This window comes from Vulpes lagopus, chromosome 11 (genome assembly GCF_018345385.1).
Source record: "Vulpes lagopus strain Blue_001 chromosome 11, ASM1834538v1, whole genome shotgun sequence".
Taxonomy (NCBI): domain Eukaryota; kingdom Metazoa; phylum Chordata; class Mammalia; order Carnivora; family Canidae; genus Vulpes; species Vulpes lagopus.
In genome coordinates this window covers 90,889,042-90,903,539 of record NC_054834.1, presented here as the reverse complement: position 1 = coordinate 90,903,539, position 14,498 = coordinate 90,889,042, and the positions used below count along the sequence as shown (strand labels likewise).

The following is a 14,498-nucleotide window of genomic DNA, read 5'->3' as shown; positions in this document are numbered from 1 at the left end:
TCATTTTAGGTCATATTGGAATCTAGATTATAACTGTACTAAGTGTTCCATAATTGAAAATACATTTAAAATTTTTTTCTGGTATACATAACAGTAGTAAATATTAACAAATCTTAATCCTCCTTGTTTTTCAATATGAATAGTATTCTTTCTTGACATTTAAAAAGATATCTTATCTCATGTATACACATATAAACAAGTTATAAAAGCATATTTCCAATATTATATTTATCCATTATTCCTTGACTGTAACCTACCTTTTTCCGACTATTCATTTTAATTAGCGTCTTGATTGACTGCATATTTATGTCCATGACTGAGATGCCAAAATGGGGCCCAGTATTACAGTAAGTCATAGAATTTTATTATACATTATCTCATATATGATTATATTTTATATTTAACATATTGCATCACAGTACATTATATACTATATATTTAACATTGTACAATTTACTGTTTATATTTCATATACAATATTCATTGTAATATAAACTCATTGTACATAATATCTTATACCTATAGCACAATTAATGAATTTTCCAAGTAAAAACAAATAGATACATATATTAGTTAATAAATTTTAATGTTTTTCTGCCCTTTCATTATTCTTAGTTAGATTTTAAATGCTGTGATTTTCCAACATGTTAAGTCCACATCATATAGATATTTGAATGTTAGATACATGCTTATATCTGTGTCAGACAAATGAGGTTTTAAAGTTAATTAATAAGATTAATATATTATTTCAGTGCCTCAGATTTTTACTATTGCAATTCCACCCCTGACTTGTAAACTCAAATAACATTTATTCCTTTCTATTCTTTAAGAAAGTTATTTCTATTGCCTCCATTTTGTTCTATTTTTCTTCTCTTTCTTGAAGGATGTGAATAGTTTGGATGGTATTAGCCTACAATGGTGGAAAGGCCCATTAAAATTTCTAGAGAAGACTTTCTTGATGCTATTTCTTTTTTTTTAATTTTTTAAATTTTTATTTATTTATGATAGTCACAGAGAAAGAGAGAGAGAGGCAGAGACACAGGCAGAGGGAGAAGCAGGCTCCATGCACTGGGAGCCCGATGTGGGATTTGATCCCGGGTCTCCAGGATCGCGTCCTGGGCCAAAGGCAGGCGCCAAACCGCTGCGCCACCCAGGGATCCCCTTGATGCTATTTCTTAAGCTTTAAATCTGTTCTTAAAACTAGTTAATTTTGGAAGGTAAATATAAGACTGAATCACCACAAAAATTCTTATATATGCACATAATAAAATCAGTTCTTTCACACTCTTATAATTTGGCTAATTATTCTGTAATTTCCAATGTGGAATAAATTTGATATTTTATATTTTCATTATTTACCAAAATATATATAAAGACTATAACCTTAGCTAGAGCTTGTTGAAAAAGTTGATAGATTTCATAGTTAATGTTGTAACACATAGCCCACCCTAAAAGCTCTAAGTCCTACTGTATGGTTCAAAGGGCATAGGCTTTTTGTTGTTTAGTTGATTAGTGGATTGGTTGGTTGGTTGGTTGCGAAAGAGTTACCATAGACATATTTTTCAGAGCTGATAATGCATTTTCTCACTTTTAACATTTATATGAAAATTTTTCTGCAGGAATACTTTGCTTGGAATTTACACATTTGAAATACTTATAAAACTCATTGCAAGAGGCATCTGGGTAGAACCTTTTTATTTCTTTGGTGATCCATGGAACTGGCTCGATTTCAGTGTAACTTTGTTTGAGTGAGTATTTCTTCAAATTGCAAACATTTTAATACCTTGCTGAGCAAGTACTTTTCATAAAGAAACATCAAGATTAACAAGTTTTCTGCTTGCAAAAATTCTGTAAACAAAATATTTCATAAATCATAACCATAATGAATTCTCTCAGGCAGCTCTGACTGAACTAGCCCTCAGAATATGCAATAAAAATGAAAGAAATGGGATATTATCTCTTTTTATCTGAAGCAACGTAACAGAATTGAATTTTAGAATTTTAAGTGATTATTCTCAATGTGCAGTAAATCTCTTGGAGACTTAACAAAAAGATCCTAACATGTTGATTTTGTCTCCAACCTACATTTAGTTTAGCTACATTGCTTAGGGCCAGTAAACATACTAGATATCAGGGTAAGATATTTTATTTATTTATTTTTATTTATTTTATTTTATTTTATTTTATTTTATTTTATTTTATTTTATTTTATTTTTTTAGGGTAAGATATTTTAAACACACACATATTTTCAAGAGTGTTACATTAAATTTTAATGCTTCTATTTTAGTGTACTTTGTCTTATGGCTAAGGAAGTGATCACTGGCACTAAACTCCTGTTAAATATAATTTAAAATGATATTCTATTTCAAGATTTGAGGTTGATTTTTAAAAACAACGAATAGCCTTCATAAAGCACATAATCAGTGTCTGCCATGTTGTAAGCAATAGAAAATAATAGTTAATATTCCTAAAATTATTATCACTAGTACTTTTGCTATTGCCTTTGCTGGTAGCTAATACTTTGCTAACACAGATAACCCTTATCTCCATATGCCAGGTACTGTGCATGCACTTTACGTCTATTAGCTTGTTTAATCCCCACAAAACCCTTAGAATTAGGAAATATTATCTCCACTCTAATTTTGAAGAAACTAAGCCAAGAAGGAATCACTAATTTTTCCATGTCACACAGCTAGTAAATTGAGAGCCTGAATTTCTACACACTGAATATCTACACACATGCTCTGGCTACAGTCTGTGCTCGTAACCAGTATATACACTGCCTTCTGCTATCACCACCAGCATCATCTCCACCATCATCCTCATCATAATCATCATCAGAAGCTTAAGTACTTAAATCTCATTACTTAGAAAACTATGGATTTTTCCTATTTTTAACTACCTCTTCACTATTTGGATAACAAAATATTATCCATAAACATAATATATGGTATAAACATAATATATGGTATTTGGTATGGAATTATGACTAATCAGTGTCAGTCTTTTATGAACTGTCATAATTTGTTTGTGGATTAATAATTACCCAATTTCTTTGCACTGTAGCAATCTTTGTCTTCAAATCAATAATGCAACTACTTGCAAAATGGAACAATGAGAGCAAGGGAAACGTTTGGATATGTGGTTTTAAAAATAAGTTTTAACTAGTATAAAAAGTTAATCATAAGCAGCATAGACTCAGTATGACTTCTAAGTAATTCTAATTTAATTCCACAGGCACATAACAAGATACTTACCCCTATACTTCATTCCAATATTTAGAATTTCAAGAAATTTGAGGATTTTAAAAATTATTCCCCTAAACCAAGGTAAGAAATGGCATTTTGTTCTTGTCTTCATTTTGATTTATGTACTCTCCTGTATTCTTTTAAACTCCCCTGCAATTGCTTGGAGAAATACTAAATTGAACAGTGCTTCTTCTTTGAAATCAGTGAATTATCCGATCTATAAGTTTATTTCAGTTACTCCAAGAAAGCCAAAAAAATTCACATTCAACCGTTATTTATTTGAGATGGATTCAGTACCTAATGATAACAAAATATAGAAATTAATCAAAATATATTATTCTCTATTTTTTCTTATTTATTCTTGCATCTTAAAAATGAACTTATAAAATTGTCCTTAGACTTCTAAGAGAGCAATTTAGACAGATATCTAATTTGCCTTCTTTTCCTCACTGCATCTAAAAGCCTGTTGAAATTAACAAAGTAATACAAAATAAGATAAATTTTCTTTTCTTCTGAGTGCTTGGATAGGAGACATTCCACATGCCACAGAATTCACGGAAGTTCTGCTAAATAAGGTAGAGCTGGGATCACATTGATGGAAGATGCTAAGGACTAATTTACAGCTCCCATTCCTGAAGATATCCTAGAGAGGCCCACTAGCACCTATTTATGTTAAGAATTAATAAAAAACAGATAGGAAAAACTCCACTCACTCAGAGTGTTTTTGGCTGCTGAGTCAGAAGTACTTTTGAAAGAGGTGGACCAATAAGTCCAGGAGCAAGTATGATAATACCAAAAATGAGATCTACAGATAGTTTCTGTCCACTGGAATTCCACGAAGAAGACCAGATATATGCATACTACGTACTTGGAGTCCAGCTTGGGCAAAACAGCAAAAATATTGGAGAGTATGGTGATGGACAGTGCATAGCCCTGTCGATATATTAAAACATTGATTGGTACACATACTGTGTGTGAATTGTGTGATTAATGAACTATAGCTCAACAAAGCTGTTTAACAGAAATGACCTATGCATGGCAGCTTCACCAAACCCAGTGAAGACAGTAGCAGGGCAGCCCAGGTGGCCCAGCGGTTTAGCGCCACCTTCAGCCCAGGGCCTGATCCTGGAGACCAGGGATCGAGTTCCATGTCAGGCTCCCTGCATGGAGCCTGCTTCTCCCTCTGCCGGTGTCTCTGCCTCTCTCTCTCTTTCCTCTCTGTGTATTCTCATGAATAAGTAAATAAATCTTTTTTTTAAAAATAAATCTTAAAAAAAAAAAAAAACGAAAGTAGCAGTGAGAGTCGCCCTGATAGGAATTTTCACAGTTCTAACTCCCTACTACTCTCCACAAGTGACTAGAACATAAACCTGCATCACCTGTATCTTCATCTTAGGCTCTGAAGTAAAGATTATAGAACAAATCAGGTGAATCTAAGTTAATACAAAAAGAATGTATTCACTGAGTTGAAGACACACAGGCTGATAGAAACTTTTTTTCCAATGGTGAAAATAATCAAGACACATACCAACAATGTAGAGCATATGAGAGTATTTTTGCAGTACCAAAAGAGGAGCATATTATTTAAGAGAATAAAAATAATTCTTTTTTCTTTAAAGATATATGCCCTAAGGAATAGAGGCAAGCATACGAAGTTATCTTTTTTTGTTGTGCCTTCAAGATTGTATCTATCTATCTATCTATCTATCTATCTATCTATCTATCTATCTATCATCTATCTTTCTATCTAAGAGAGCACAAGTGAGGGGAGGAGCAGAGGGTGAAAGAATCTCAAGCAGAATCTGCACTGAGCTCCACATGGCGCTGGATCTCATGACCCTGAGATCATGACCTGAGCAGGAACCAGGAGTCCAATGCTTAACTGACTGCACCATCCAGGTGCAACTTTTGTAGTGCCTTCAGAAGAAAACTTAGACACAAGTGGAAGATGAAAATGAAATAATAAAATAGACAAAAACACTTATCAGACAAAAAGTGATAAAAATTATAATACCTGGGGCACCTGAGTGGCTCAGTCAGGTAAGCATCCAACTCTTGGTTTCAGCTCAGGTCATGATCTCATGGTGATGAGATGGAGCCCTGTGTTGGGCTCCATGCTCAGTGGGGAGTTTCTTTAAGATTCTCTCTCCCCCTTTGCCCCTCCTACTCATGTACTCTCTTTTTCTCTAAAATAAAGAAATCAATCTTTTAAAAATTTATAATATCTTGGTGAATATTTAATGGTAATAGAAGCACTAAAATACAGTATTATCTGTACAGTATTATGGTATAGTAAAATAAAACCATTTGGGTAAAGAAAAATGAGGGAAATTCTATATTAATACAGTAAAACTAAAAGTGGATGAGTTAATGAAAAAGAGAAAACTAAGTTCCATCTTATGGGTAGTTGGTGACCCTAAAAAAGAGATTAGAATAAATGTAAAAGACAAATTATTTAAAAATATACTAGAAAAGTTTTTAAAAAATAATTTAATGAGATTTTTGTCACAAGTGGAAAAGATTCATTTTGCAGTAGACAAAAGCTAAAAGATATACTTAAACATAATAATAGCTTTTAAATTTAAACTATTAAAAATAAAGGTATAAAAATCCTATAAGCAAAAAAAAAATTCCCTGTGGAAAGGTTATTTTTAAACCTTTTGATAATTTTGAACATGAATAGGCAGTGGAGTTTCAGAGCTTAGAAGAGATATAGGCAGGGAGGTATAACACCAGTATTCTAACCTGTTTGTTATCCATATGTGAAGTTGATAGGAAGATATTCTCAGTCATGCAAGAGTTCTGAAATTTTATATATGTATCTTTCTTGAATAACTGGTATGAAAACAAAATATTCAACAACGGAGAGATTTAATACCAGAGGTAATCACAGTGAACTCTGAAATTTCAACACAAAATGAATTTTTAATTACTGTTGTTAGTGGTATGCAAAACAGATTGCAAATGTTATAAATCAGAAGTAATAGCATTCCTGAAAAATATTCTGTTTTAGAAAACTTTGATAGAGATGCCAAAGTCATAAAAATCTAGTAATTTTTAACATTAAAATCTAAATTACTTTGGATGAATTCTCAGTATCCACCCACCTGCATTCTTGCATGACAACTACCAGCTGTAGTTGAGGAGCAGGTGCTCCTTTAAATTAGGTATATTCATCCAAGTCCCCTCTGCTCCTCCTTTGCATGAATTTATGTTTCCTAACAAGCTATTGTAAGGATTTGAATGTTACCTTTCCTATAAATCATGAAAGATAATATGTAATGCAAAATACACAAATTGAGGAATTATAACTAGGACAGAAGTCCTAAATTATATTAATAAAAACTGAGAAGTGGGAATAGAGAAATGTGAGAAAATAAATGATTATTTCCTTATCTTACATGGTGAGACTATAGTACAGTTTTATTTTTGATGTAGAGAGTACATTTGTTCAAATTAAGAACATAAATTTGATACGGTTTCTAAAACAAATGTTTTGTCTTAAGTACTAGAGAAAAGGGAGAAAAAGTAAACTTTATTTTTAAAATATGAGGCACGTAAGGGGAATATATGAATCCAAAAATATAATGGTAAAGTCATATCCAAAAGTAAAGGCAATTTATGAAAATAAATACAATTGGATCAAATTTTTCTGTCAAGATGTAGACTTTAATATTAAATCTTAAGTAAATCAAACTCCACAAAAGATAAACCTAAACTAAAACAGAATGAAAGTTTAAAAATAAAAGGGGAAAGTTATACTAGGAAATCAAAGTCAAAATTGGCATATGGTTCAGACCTTTGAACAGTAGATAGTAGCGAATGGTGGATAATAATGAAAATTAGTAATAAATTTGATTTTGTAAAATTCAATGGTGACTTTTTTTAACCTTCAAAATGTCATCACTAAAATTAAAGCTCCACAAGAAACTTGGTTATGTATATCTATATGACATACATATATTCTTATTTAAGAATTCATATACATATTCATATACATATTCACATACATATATTCTTACTTAAGAATTATTCTTCTTAAGAATAACTCTAACAGGGGTAGCTGGGTAGTTTAGTCAGTAAAGTATCTGACATTTGTTTCAACTCAGGTCGTGATCTCAGGGCCATGAGATAGAGGCCCATATGTTTCTGGCTCCTGCTCAATGGGGAGTCTGCTTGGGATTCTTTCCTATCTCTCTGCCCCTCTCCCTGCTCACTCTCTCTCTCTCAAATAAATAAATATTAAAAAATAATAATAATTCCAACAAAACTGCAAAAAATTTTTTGTAGAAAAAAATTACAACTAAAACTAATATAACACTGTATGTTAACTATATTTCAATTAAAGAAAATATACAGAGGACTCATAGTTGCTAAATGAAAAGTACATATAAAATATACATATTTTGTAAGTTCATTATAGTGATCACAGAAATTATATAAAAGTAAAGTGATCTTATTTTTCTTCTAATAAATTGGCAACTTTTTTAAAGATGTCAGTGAAGGCTTGACTATGTATTTATATCTTTGGTTTATACATTGTTTCAACATCTCTTAAAAACAAATTGAATATAATGTATTAATACTTAATATATTATGGTAAAGCAATTCTACCTCTAATATAATACATTAAAAAATACTTGCAAACAGCAAAATAAAGTTAATCTTGTTCTTTATAGTAAAGAAAAACAAATAGCTAATTTTAAAATTTGTGCCTGAATTATTTTATCAGATGTAATAAGTTAGCAAAAATATAGAGATTTTAAAGTTTGTATATTTAGTTATCTTATTTTTTATTCATTTTATTTATTAGATATAGATAATCATGATTTAGATTATGAAACACAAAGCTGTTGATTTCAATGGAGTATGCATTCGCCCTGGAGGAATTGGGCTAAAGGCTGCTTTACTAAGATATTTTACTTTATCAAAAACAAACTTTTCTTTTTTTAGGTCTGAGGTCTTTTGTAGGGATCCTCATCCACTGCTTGAAGAAACTTACTGGTGTCATTACCCTCACTCTGTTTTTTCTGAGTATATTTTCTCTAATTGGGATGGGGCTCTTCATGGGCAACCTGAAACATAAATGTTTGCGATGGCCTCAAGAAAATGAAACTGCAACCCTGCACAACAAAACTGGAAATCCATATTATATTCGAGGTAAGAATCACTTGCCACCTATATAAAAAAATTAGGGATCCCTGGGTGGCGCAGCGGTTTGGCGCCTGCCTTTGGCCCAGGGCGCGATCCTGGAGACCCGGGATCGAATCCCACGTCAGGCTCCCGGTGCATGGAGCCTGCTTCTCCCTCTGCCTGTGTCTCTGCCTCTCTCTCTCTCTCTCTCTCTCTCTCTGTATGACTATCATAAATAAATAATAAAAAAAAATTTTTTTTTTAAATAATTTTTTTCTTACTGGCCATGCAGCCTTCACAGAAGTGTTAAACACTCAACTTCAGAACAAACTTCTTATAAATGCTATAACTGTGCTCGATAGTCTTCCCGGCTTTTTGAAGGTTCACATTTCACCACTTAGCTTTTACCGAAGACCTACATGAGTACCAGTTTTCGCTAACCAAAGGAAATCTGAAGATGATTTTCACTTTTATGAAAAAGGCATTCAGCATTTGTTTTGCAGCAAACTGTTAAAAGATAACATGCATCGCCACAGGTAGAAGTGGCCCCAACAAAGCTCCTTCCCCTGGAACCACACTCAGCCTCTCGGCATCAAGCTGCCATAGCTTTGAATTGTGTCTGTGAGCACCTGTGCTTTATCTTTATTTTGTGCATCCATAAGCAAGATGTGTGCTAAAATATCAGAAAAGCTGAAAAGAGGTTACTTTGGGGGCCTAAGAATGCCTGCAATTTTTTTCCCTAAAAACTAATGATAATTGTTTCTTTGCTTTATGTCATTTCTGTTCACAAAAGATTTCATTAGAAATGCTCTACTTTTGGATAGTGAGGGGAAACCTGTGCTGATTTGGATCAGTTTCAATGATCAGAATTGCAAAGTTGCAATCTTCAGACAGTTCACTGAGGGAAACCTAAGTTTGAAATTGCTAAGTTTTGTAAATTTTATCTTTTACAAAATAAATACATATGACCAAAGTCTTATTTGCAGTTTCATCAAAGTAGAATCCTCATAATACTACCTTTCTTCAATAAAGTTGTTTATTTATTTATTTATTTATTTTTAAAGTTGTTTATTTAAAATATAAATTTAACTTTACTCATTAGAAGTTTTAAAATGACCTTAATATAAAAAATGGCCTCCATTATAGAAATTCTTACTCTTGTTGGGTTTCAATTACTGCTGCTAATTTTAAATGTTTTGGATTATCCCTTGATAAATAATAAACATATTTTAGGCAAATAGTAATAATGCCAAAATAAATATTGCTTTTATATATAAATAATTCACATGCTTGATCACATACCTTCACCATAATCCTGCAGAGAAGTGAATGACCCCTGTTACAAACAGAAAAATCCAGCATATTGTAACTACTCAGTGATAAAAATAGGATTCTAACCATGCTCAATCTAGATTTCAATTCCATTATCTCTCTGCCAGGCTATATTCTCTTATTGGATTTTTGTCTCATATTAAAATTGTCAGATCCTTCTGATAGTATTTAGAAAAATATAAAAGCATATTTTTAAACGAATAAAAATAAAATATTGATGTCTTATGTAGTCCCCCTACATTAATTTTATTTGTATTTAGATATAAAAAGTTCTAAAACAAATCTTAATAAATTTTACTGTTTAGTTTACCCCAAAATATCATTATGATGCAAGTATTACAAAATTATTGGCATATGAGTATGTGAAACATTTCCTTATTATATGTGTCTATTTCATGGTCATGAATCTGGTGGTGAGGGCAACAGAAAATGAATGTTAAAACTTAGATTCCAATTGAGGTACTCTTTGGTTTCTTTGGTTATAACAAAAGTAAACAATTTTTACTACTTTACTGGTTATTGCTAGGAAAACAAAGACCAATTTCTTTTCATCTTAAAGCATAATTTATATTATAAAGAAATTACTTTAAAATTTGTCCAATTTTGGTCATTCCATTTCCTCTAAAAACATATTAGGACTTGATTAAAATATTATATTTATAAGACATTATTTAACCGAATTGCCATGTCAAAGTCCTTGTATTTAGAAGAGTATTTGAGGCTGCCCTCTTCTATTAATGTCAAATTTCATTTGGTTTTTGACTGCCATTTAAAAGGTTTAATCAAAAAATAAATAAATAAAAGGTTTAATCAGGGGCAGCCCCGGTGGCTCAGCGGTTTAGCACCTGCCTTCAGCCCAGGGCCTGATCCTGGAGACCTGGGATCGAGTCCCACATCGGGCTCCCTGCATGGAGCCTGCCTCTCCCTCTGCCTGTGTCTCTGCCTCTCTCTCTTTCTGTGTCTCTCACGAATAAATAAATAAAATCCTTAAAAAAAAAGAGGTTTGATCAGTGGTATTATTTTAGGCAACAAGCTGAAGTGACATTATTTGAGATTGGAGTAATTTGGTTTTGTGTGTATGTACATACCTACGTATATGTATATGATTCTATGACATACACGCATACAATCAGGACTAATCTCATGTGTTGGATCTCTGTGGTTTGAATTTTGAACCTAATGTCAATGCATGTTCCCAACCCTGGTAGCTCATCTCTAAAAACACACAACTAACATTTTGAATGACAGCAGATAAGGATATATGAATAAATTCTATGGACTATGATTCAGATTAGTTTGTATTGTGGTTGAAATTAGGTGACATTATGGCAAGTAACTGGCTCTGGATGCTTTTTGTAGAAGAATAAACTTCAAAATGGGAGGAGGCATTTAAACCCAGAGGTAGAAATATGGTCTTCTGTTCAGGAAGATCATTAGGAATAAACCCTGGAAGAAAAAAGTTCCTCAGGCTTTCAAACATTTTAGTTTTGGGAATTTTTCCTTCAAGGTTCTCATCATACCTGGCTGGTTATATTCATTTTCTAGAACTCTAATTTTGAAAGGGATTCTCCTCTTTTTATGCTGAGCTTTCATTTTGGGGGCACTGAAACAGGTGGATTGTCCAAGTGAAACAGGTGCATTTTGACCTGTGCATCTTGGACAATTTTGTAGATAAAAAAGGGCGAGGGTGTATATTTTTTCCATAGTAGAGAGGGATATTTATCTTCTAATACAGATATAAATGAATATCAGATATGCTCTTCACTCAAAATTAGAGAATATAATTTCTTTCCTATTTTTTCAGAAACAGAAAACTTTTATTATTTGGAAGGAGATAACTCTGCTCTCCTTTGTGGCAACAGAACAGATGCTGGGTAAGTACTGTTAATGTTCTTGTATCAAGTCAGTATCATGGATCCATAGTATTTACTGAATTATTGTTGCTTAGGATGATGTTTCTCATTTGATTACGTTATCTCATTTTATTATTAAAACCATGCTGAGAAGTATACAACATGGAATACTATTAATCTGATTTTACAGGAAAAAGCAATAAACAGACTAGTTAAATGATTTACTCAATATCAAGAAGTTGGTAAATGGCAAGGCTGGGAAGTAAATAAGGATCTGATTTTCTGTTTTCTGTATACCCCAGAACTAGTGGGAATTATTAAGAAAGATGATATGAATCTTTTCTTTAGCCAGAAGCCTTTGAAGAGAAGAAATAGGAAAGATATGCTTTAATTTCACTTATTTTATGGCTTGTATCATTTATGACTAAAATTTACATTCATAAAATGTTTACTGCTCTTAAAAATAGTACTTATAAATAATTCTTCAGTGATATGACAAAACTCTCAAGTCATTGTCTTATGGCTTCAAATAAAGAGAAAAGAAAATAGAAATATGGTGCTTCTCAGCAGTACTAGCACTTCAGTAATTCCTTATGTTACTTCCCTCATTGTAACTTTCCTCAAATATGATTTGATGCCCATCTGTAGGCTCAGCTCTTGCTTTAGCTCTGGGGCCCAGATTTAAAAAGTCATATGGAGGCAGAGGAGCATGAGTTATGTAGTTTATATGTTCACATGATTTAGACATTTTGTTGCTTGTTCAACTCTTTGCCCAGATCATGTGAATGATCTGATCTTTCTACCAACACGTATTGCTTATAAATTATCAATGTGATAAGAGTTTTCTCACCCATAAACAATGGGAGCTAAGGGCTTGAGGTGAGAGCATTTGAAAATTAAACTCTCAACTACAGCTTTGTTTTATGACTGTTATTTCCCATCAAGTATGCTTTGACTTTGATACTGAGTAGCAAAGAAATCTTTAACAAGGCTTTGCAAAAAACCATTTGTGAGGCCCTTTTTCCTTTTAGCTTAATTAACACTCTTCACTTATATTAACTTAAAATCTACCTCATTTGCAGCTTCTTCACTAGAAATTGTTTAGAAGACTATTCTCTATGGAAGAAAAGAACCCTTTATTATTCATGGGTAGATGTTCTGTATTTATGATTTCGCTATAATGAGAGTCACTTAAGAGTAATCAGCTTTTCTTTTCTTTGTCTTCTTTAGTCAGTGTCCGGAAGGATATGTCTGTGTGAAAGCTGGCACAAATCCTGATTATGGCTTCACAAATTTTGACACTTTTGGCTGGGCCTTGCTTGCCATGTTTCGATTAATGACGCAGGATTACCCTGAAGCACTTTATCATCAGGTAAGAACAGAAAGAATCTGCATTGCACATAAAAATGATGCCATGCTCCTCCCTTCTAAAATAAAGGTCAAATGTAACATGGTTTATCAAATTTTTATGGAGAGAAGAATTTGAGCACAGAAGAAAAGAGAATCAGAATTATTGAATATCAAATTGTATGCTAATGCTGTGCCCAAATCTGTGCCCTTATATATATTTCATTTAATCTTTGAAACAATCCTGCAAGACCAATATATATATGCTTTTTATATGAAGACACTAAGATCCGAGGGTGAATAACCTCTCCAAAGTTACAACACATGTATCTTCCAGAGATGACTGCCCTGCCCTATGTTATCATACATTTGATATTAACTAAGTAAAGAACATTGGTAGGTACTAATTCTTTAGTTAAAAAAATTTTGAACCTGTGAGATTACCATGTATTAAAAAATTATTTAATATCTATAATGTGTATTTCACATCAATTCTTCTATTTCTTCTCATTCCCCTTTAATATTTAATCATGGTCTGATTTTAACAGAAAGCTTGCCATTATGAGACTTGAAATCCAAATTGAGTCTTTTTTCATAACTGATGATTTATGTGCCATAGTTTCTCAGAAAGATATAATACTCTTTAAAATGGAGACTCAGTTTTTCTTTTAAGAGAAGTTTTATCACAGTATAATATGCAGTGTTAATTTAGCAGCATAATTAATATCAAAATATATTAGATAAAATAAATTACTTTAAATTTCCAAAGTATGTACAGTGAAGGAAAACACTTTTTCCTTTTTTTTTTTTTTACTTTTTCCTTTTTTTAAAAAATATACACATATACTCCATACTTTTTATAATTGGGTAAATTACGGCGAGTGTGTGTGTGTATGTGTGTGTGTGTGTGTGTATGTGTATTTACAGGCTATTAATAATGATAGGACTTTCAGCATAACGGTTGATGTTATGTTATTAGATGAAAAATCAAGTAAACCAAATAGACATGCAGTACAATTATATTTCTAATAAAAGAAATACATTAAAATATTAAAATGACTTTTTAAAATGCAAACTATATTTCTCTGATTTTGTAAGGGGAGTATTTATTTATGTTATTTCCAAATGTTGTTAAGTATCAATGCCTCCTCCACTGTACTAGGAACTTCTTCTTTCTAAAATAATCTTATAACGTTATCCTACTGCTAAAAATCTTTCAAAGGTTTCCAAATCCATTGGAATGCAGTTCAAAGTTCAAATGCTTGGTCTATAATGCCCTTTAAGATCTAGTTTTTGCATACCTCTCCAGATTTATTTTCTAGTGATATCCCAATATATACCTACTCTCTGCTTTATTGGAAAAGGCTTGCTGTTTCCTAAGTGAGCTTTTTCCCATAATTTCTTGTTTCAATGTATGTTGTACCCTCAGCCTAAATTCAGGTTTCTGTTTTCAGTCTCATACCTTAAATTCATGCCTCAAACCCAGAAAAAGTCTTGAGCTTTTCCAGTCTTGAGCTTTTCCCCAAGCCTTTCTTCACAGCTAGGCAAACCCTACAGTAGAATTCCATGGAACTGTATAATTGT

General features: G+C 32.2%; 1 protein-coding gene across 4 annotated transcripts in view; it reads left to right on the top strand.

The window, feature by feature from the left end:
- Nucleotides 1-14,498, top strand: part of SCN7A (sodium voltage-gated channel alpha subunit 7) — a 77,904-nt gene that overhangs the window by 23,555 nt on the left and 39,851 nt on the right. For all 4 annotated transcript variants that reach the window (XM_041722778.1, XM_041722775.1, XM_041722776.1 and 1 more), the window contains 6 exons: nt 258-347; nt 1,620-1,748; nt 3,239-3,330; nt 8,203-8,409; nt 11,519-11,588; nt 12,798-12,939. In XM_041722778.1, coding sequence (XP_041578712.1) covers nt 258-347; nt 1,620-1,748; nt 3,239-3,330; nt 8,203-8,409; nt 11,519-11,588; nt 12,798-12,939 — 730 coding nt within the window. The remainder of the gene's footprint in view (nt 1-257; nt 348-1,619; nt 1,749-3,238; nt 3,331-8,202; nt 8,410-11,518; nt 11,589-12,797; nt 12,940-14,498) is intronic.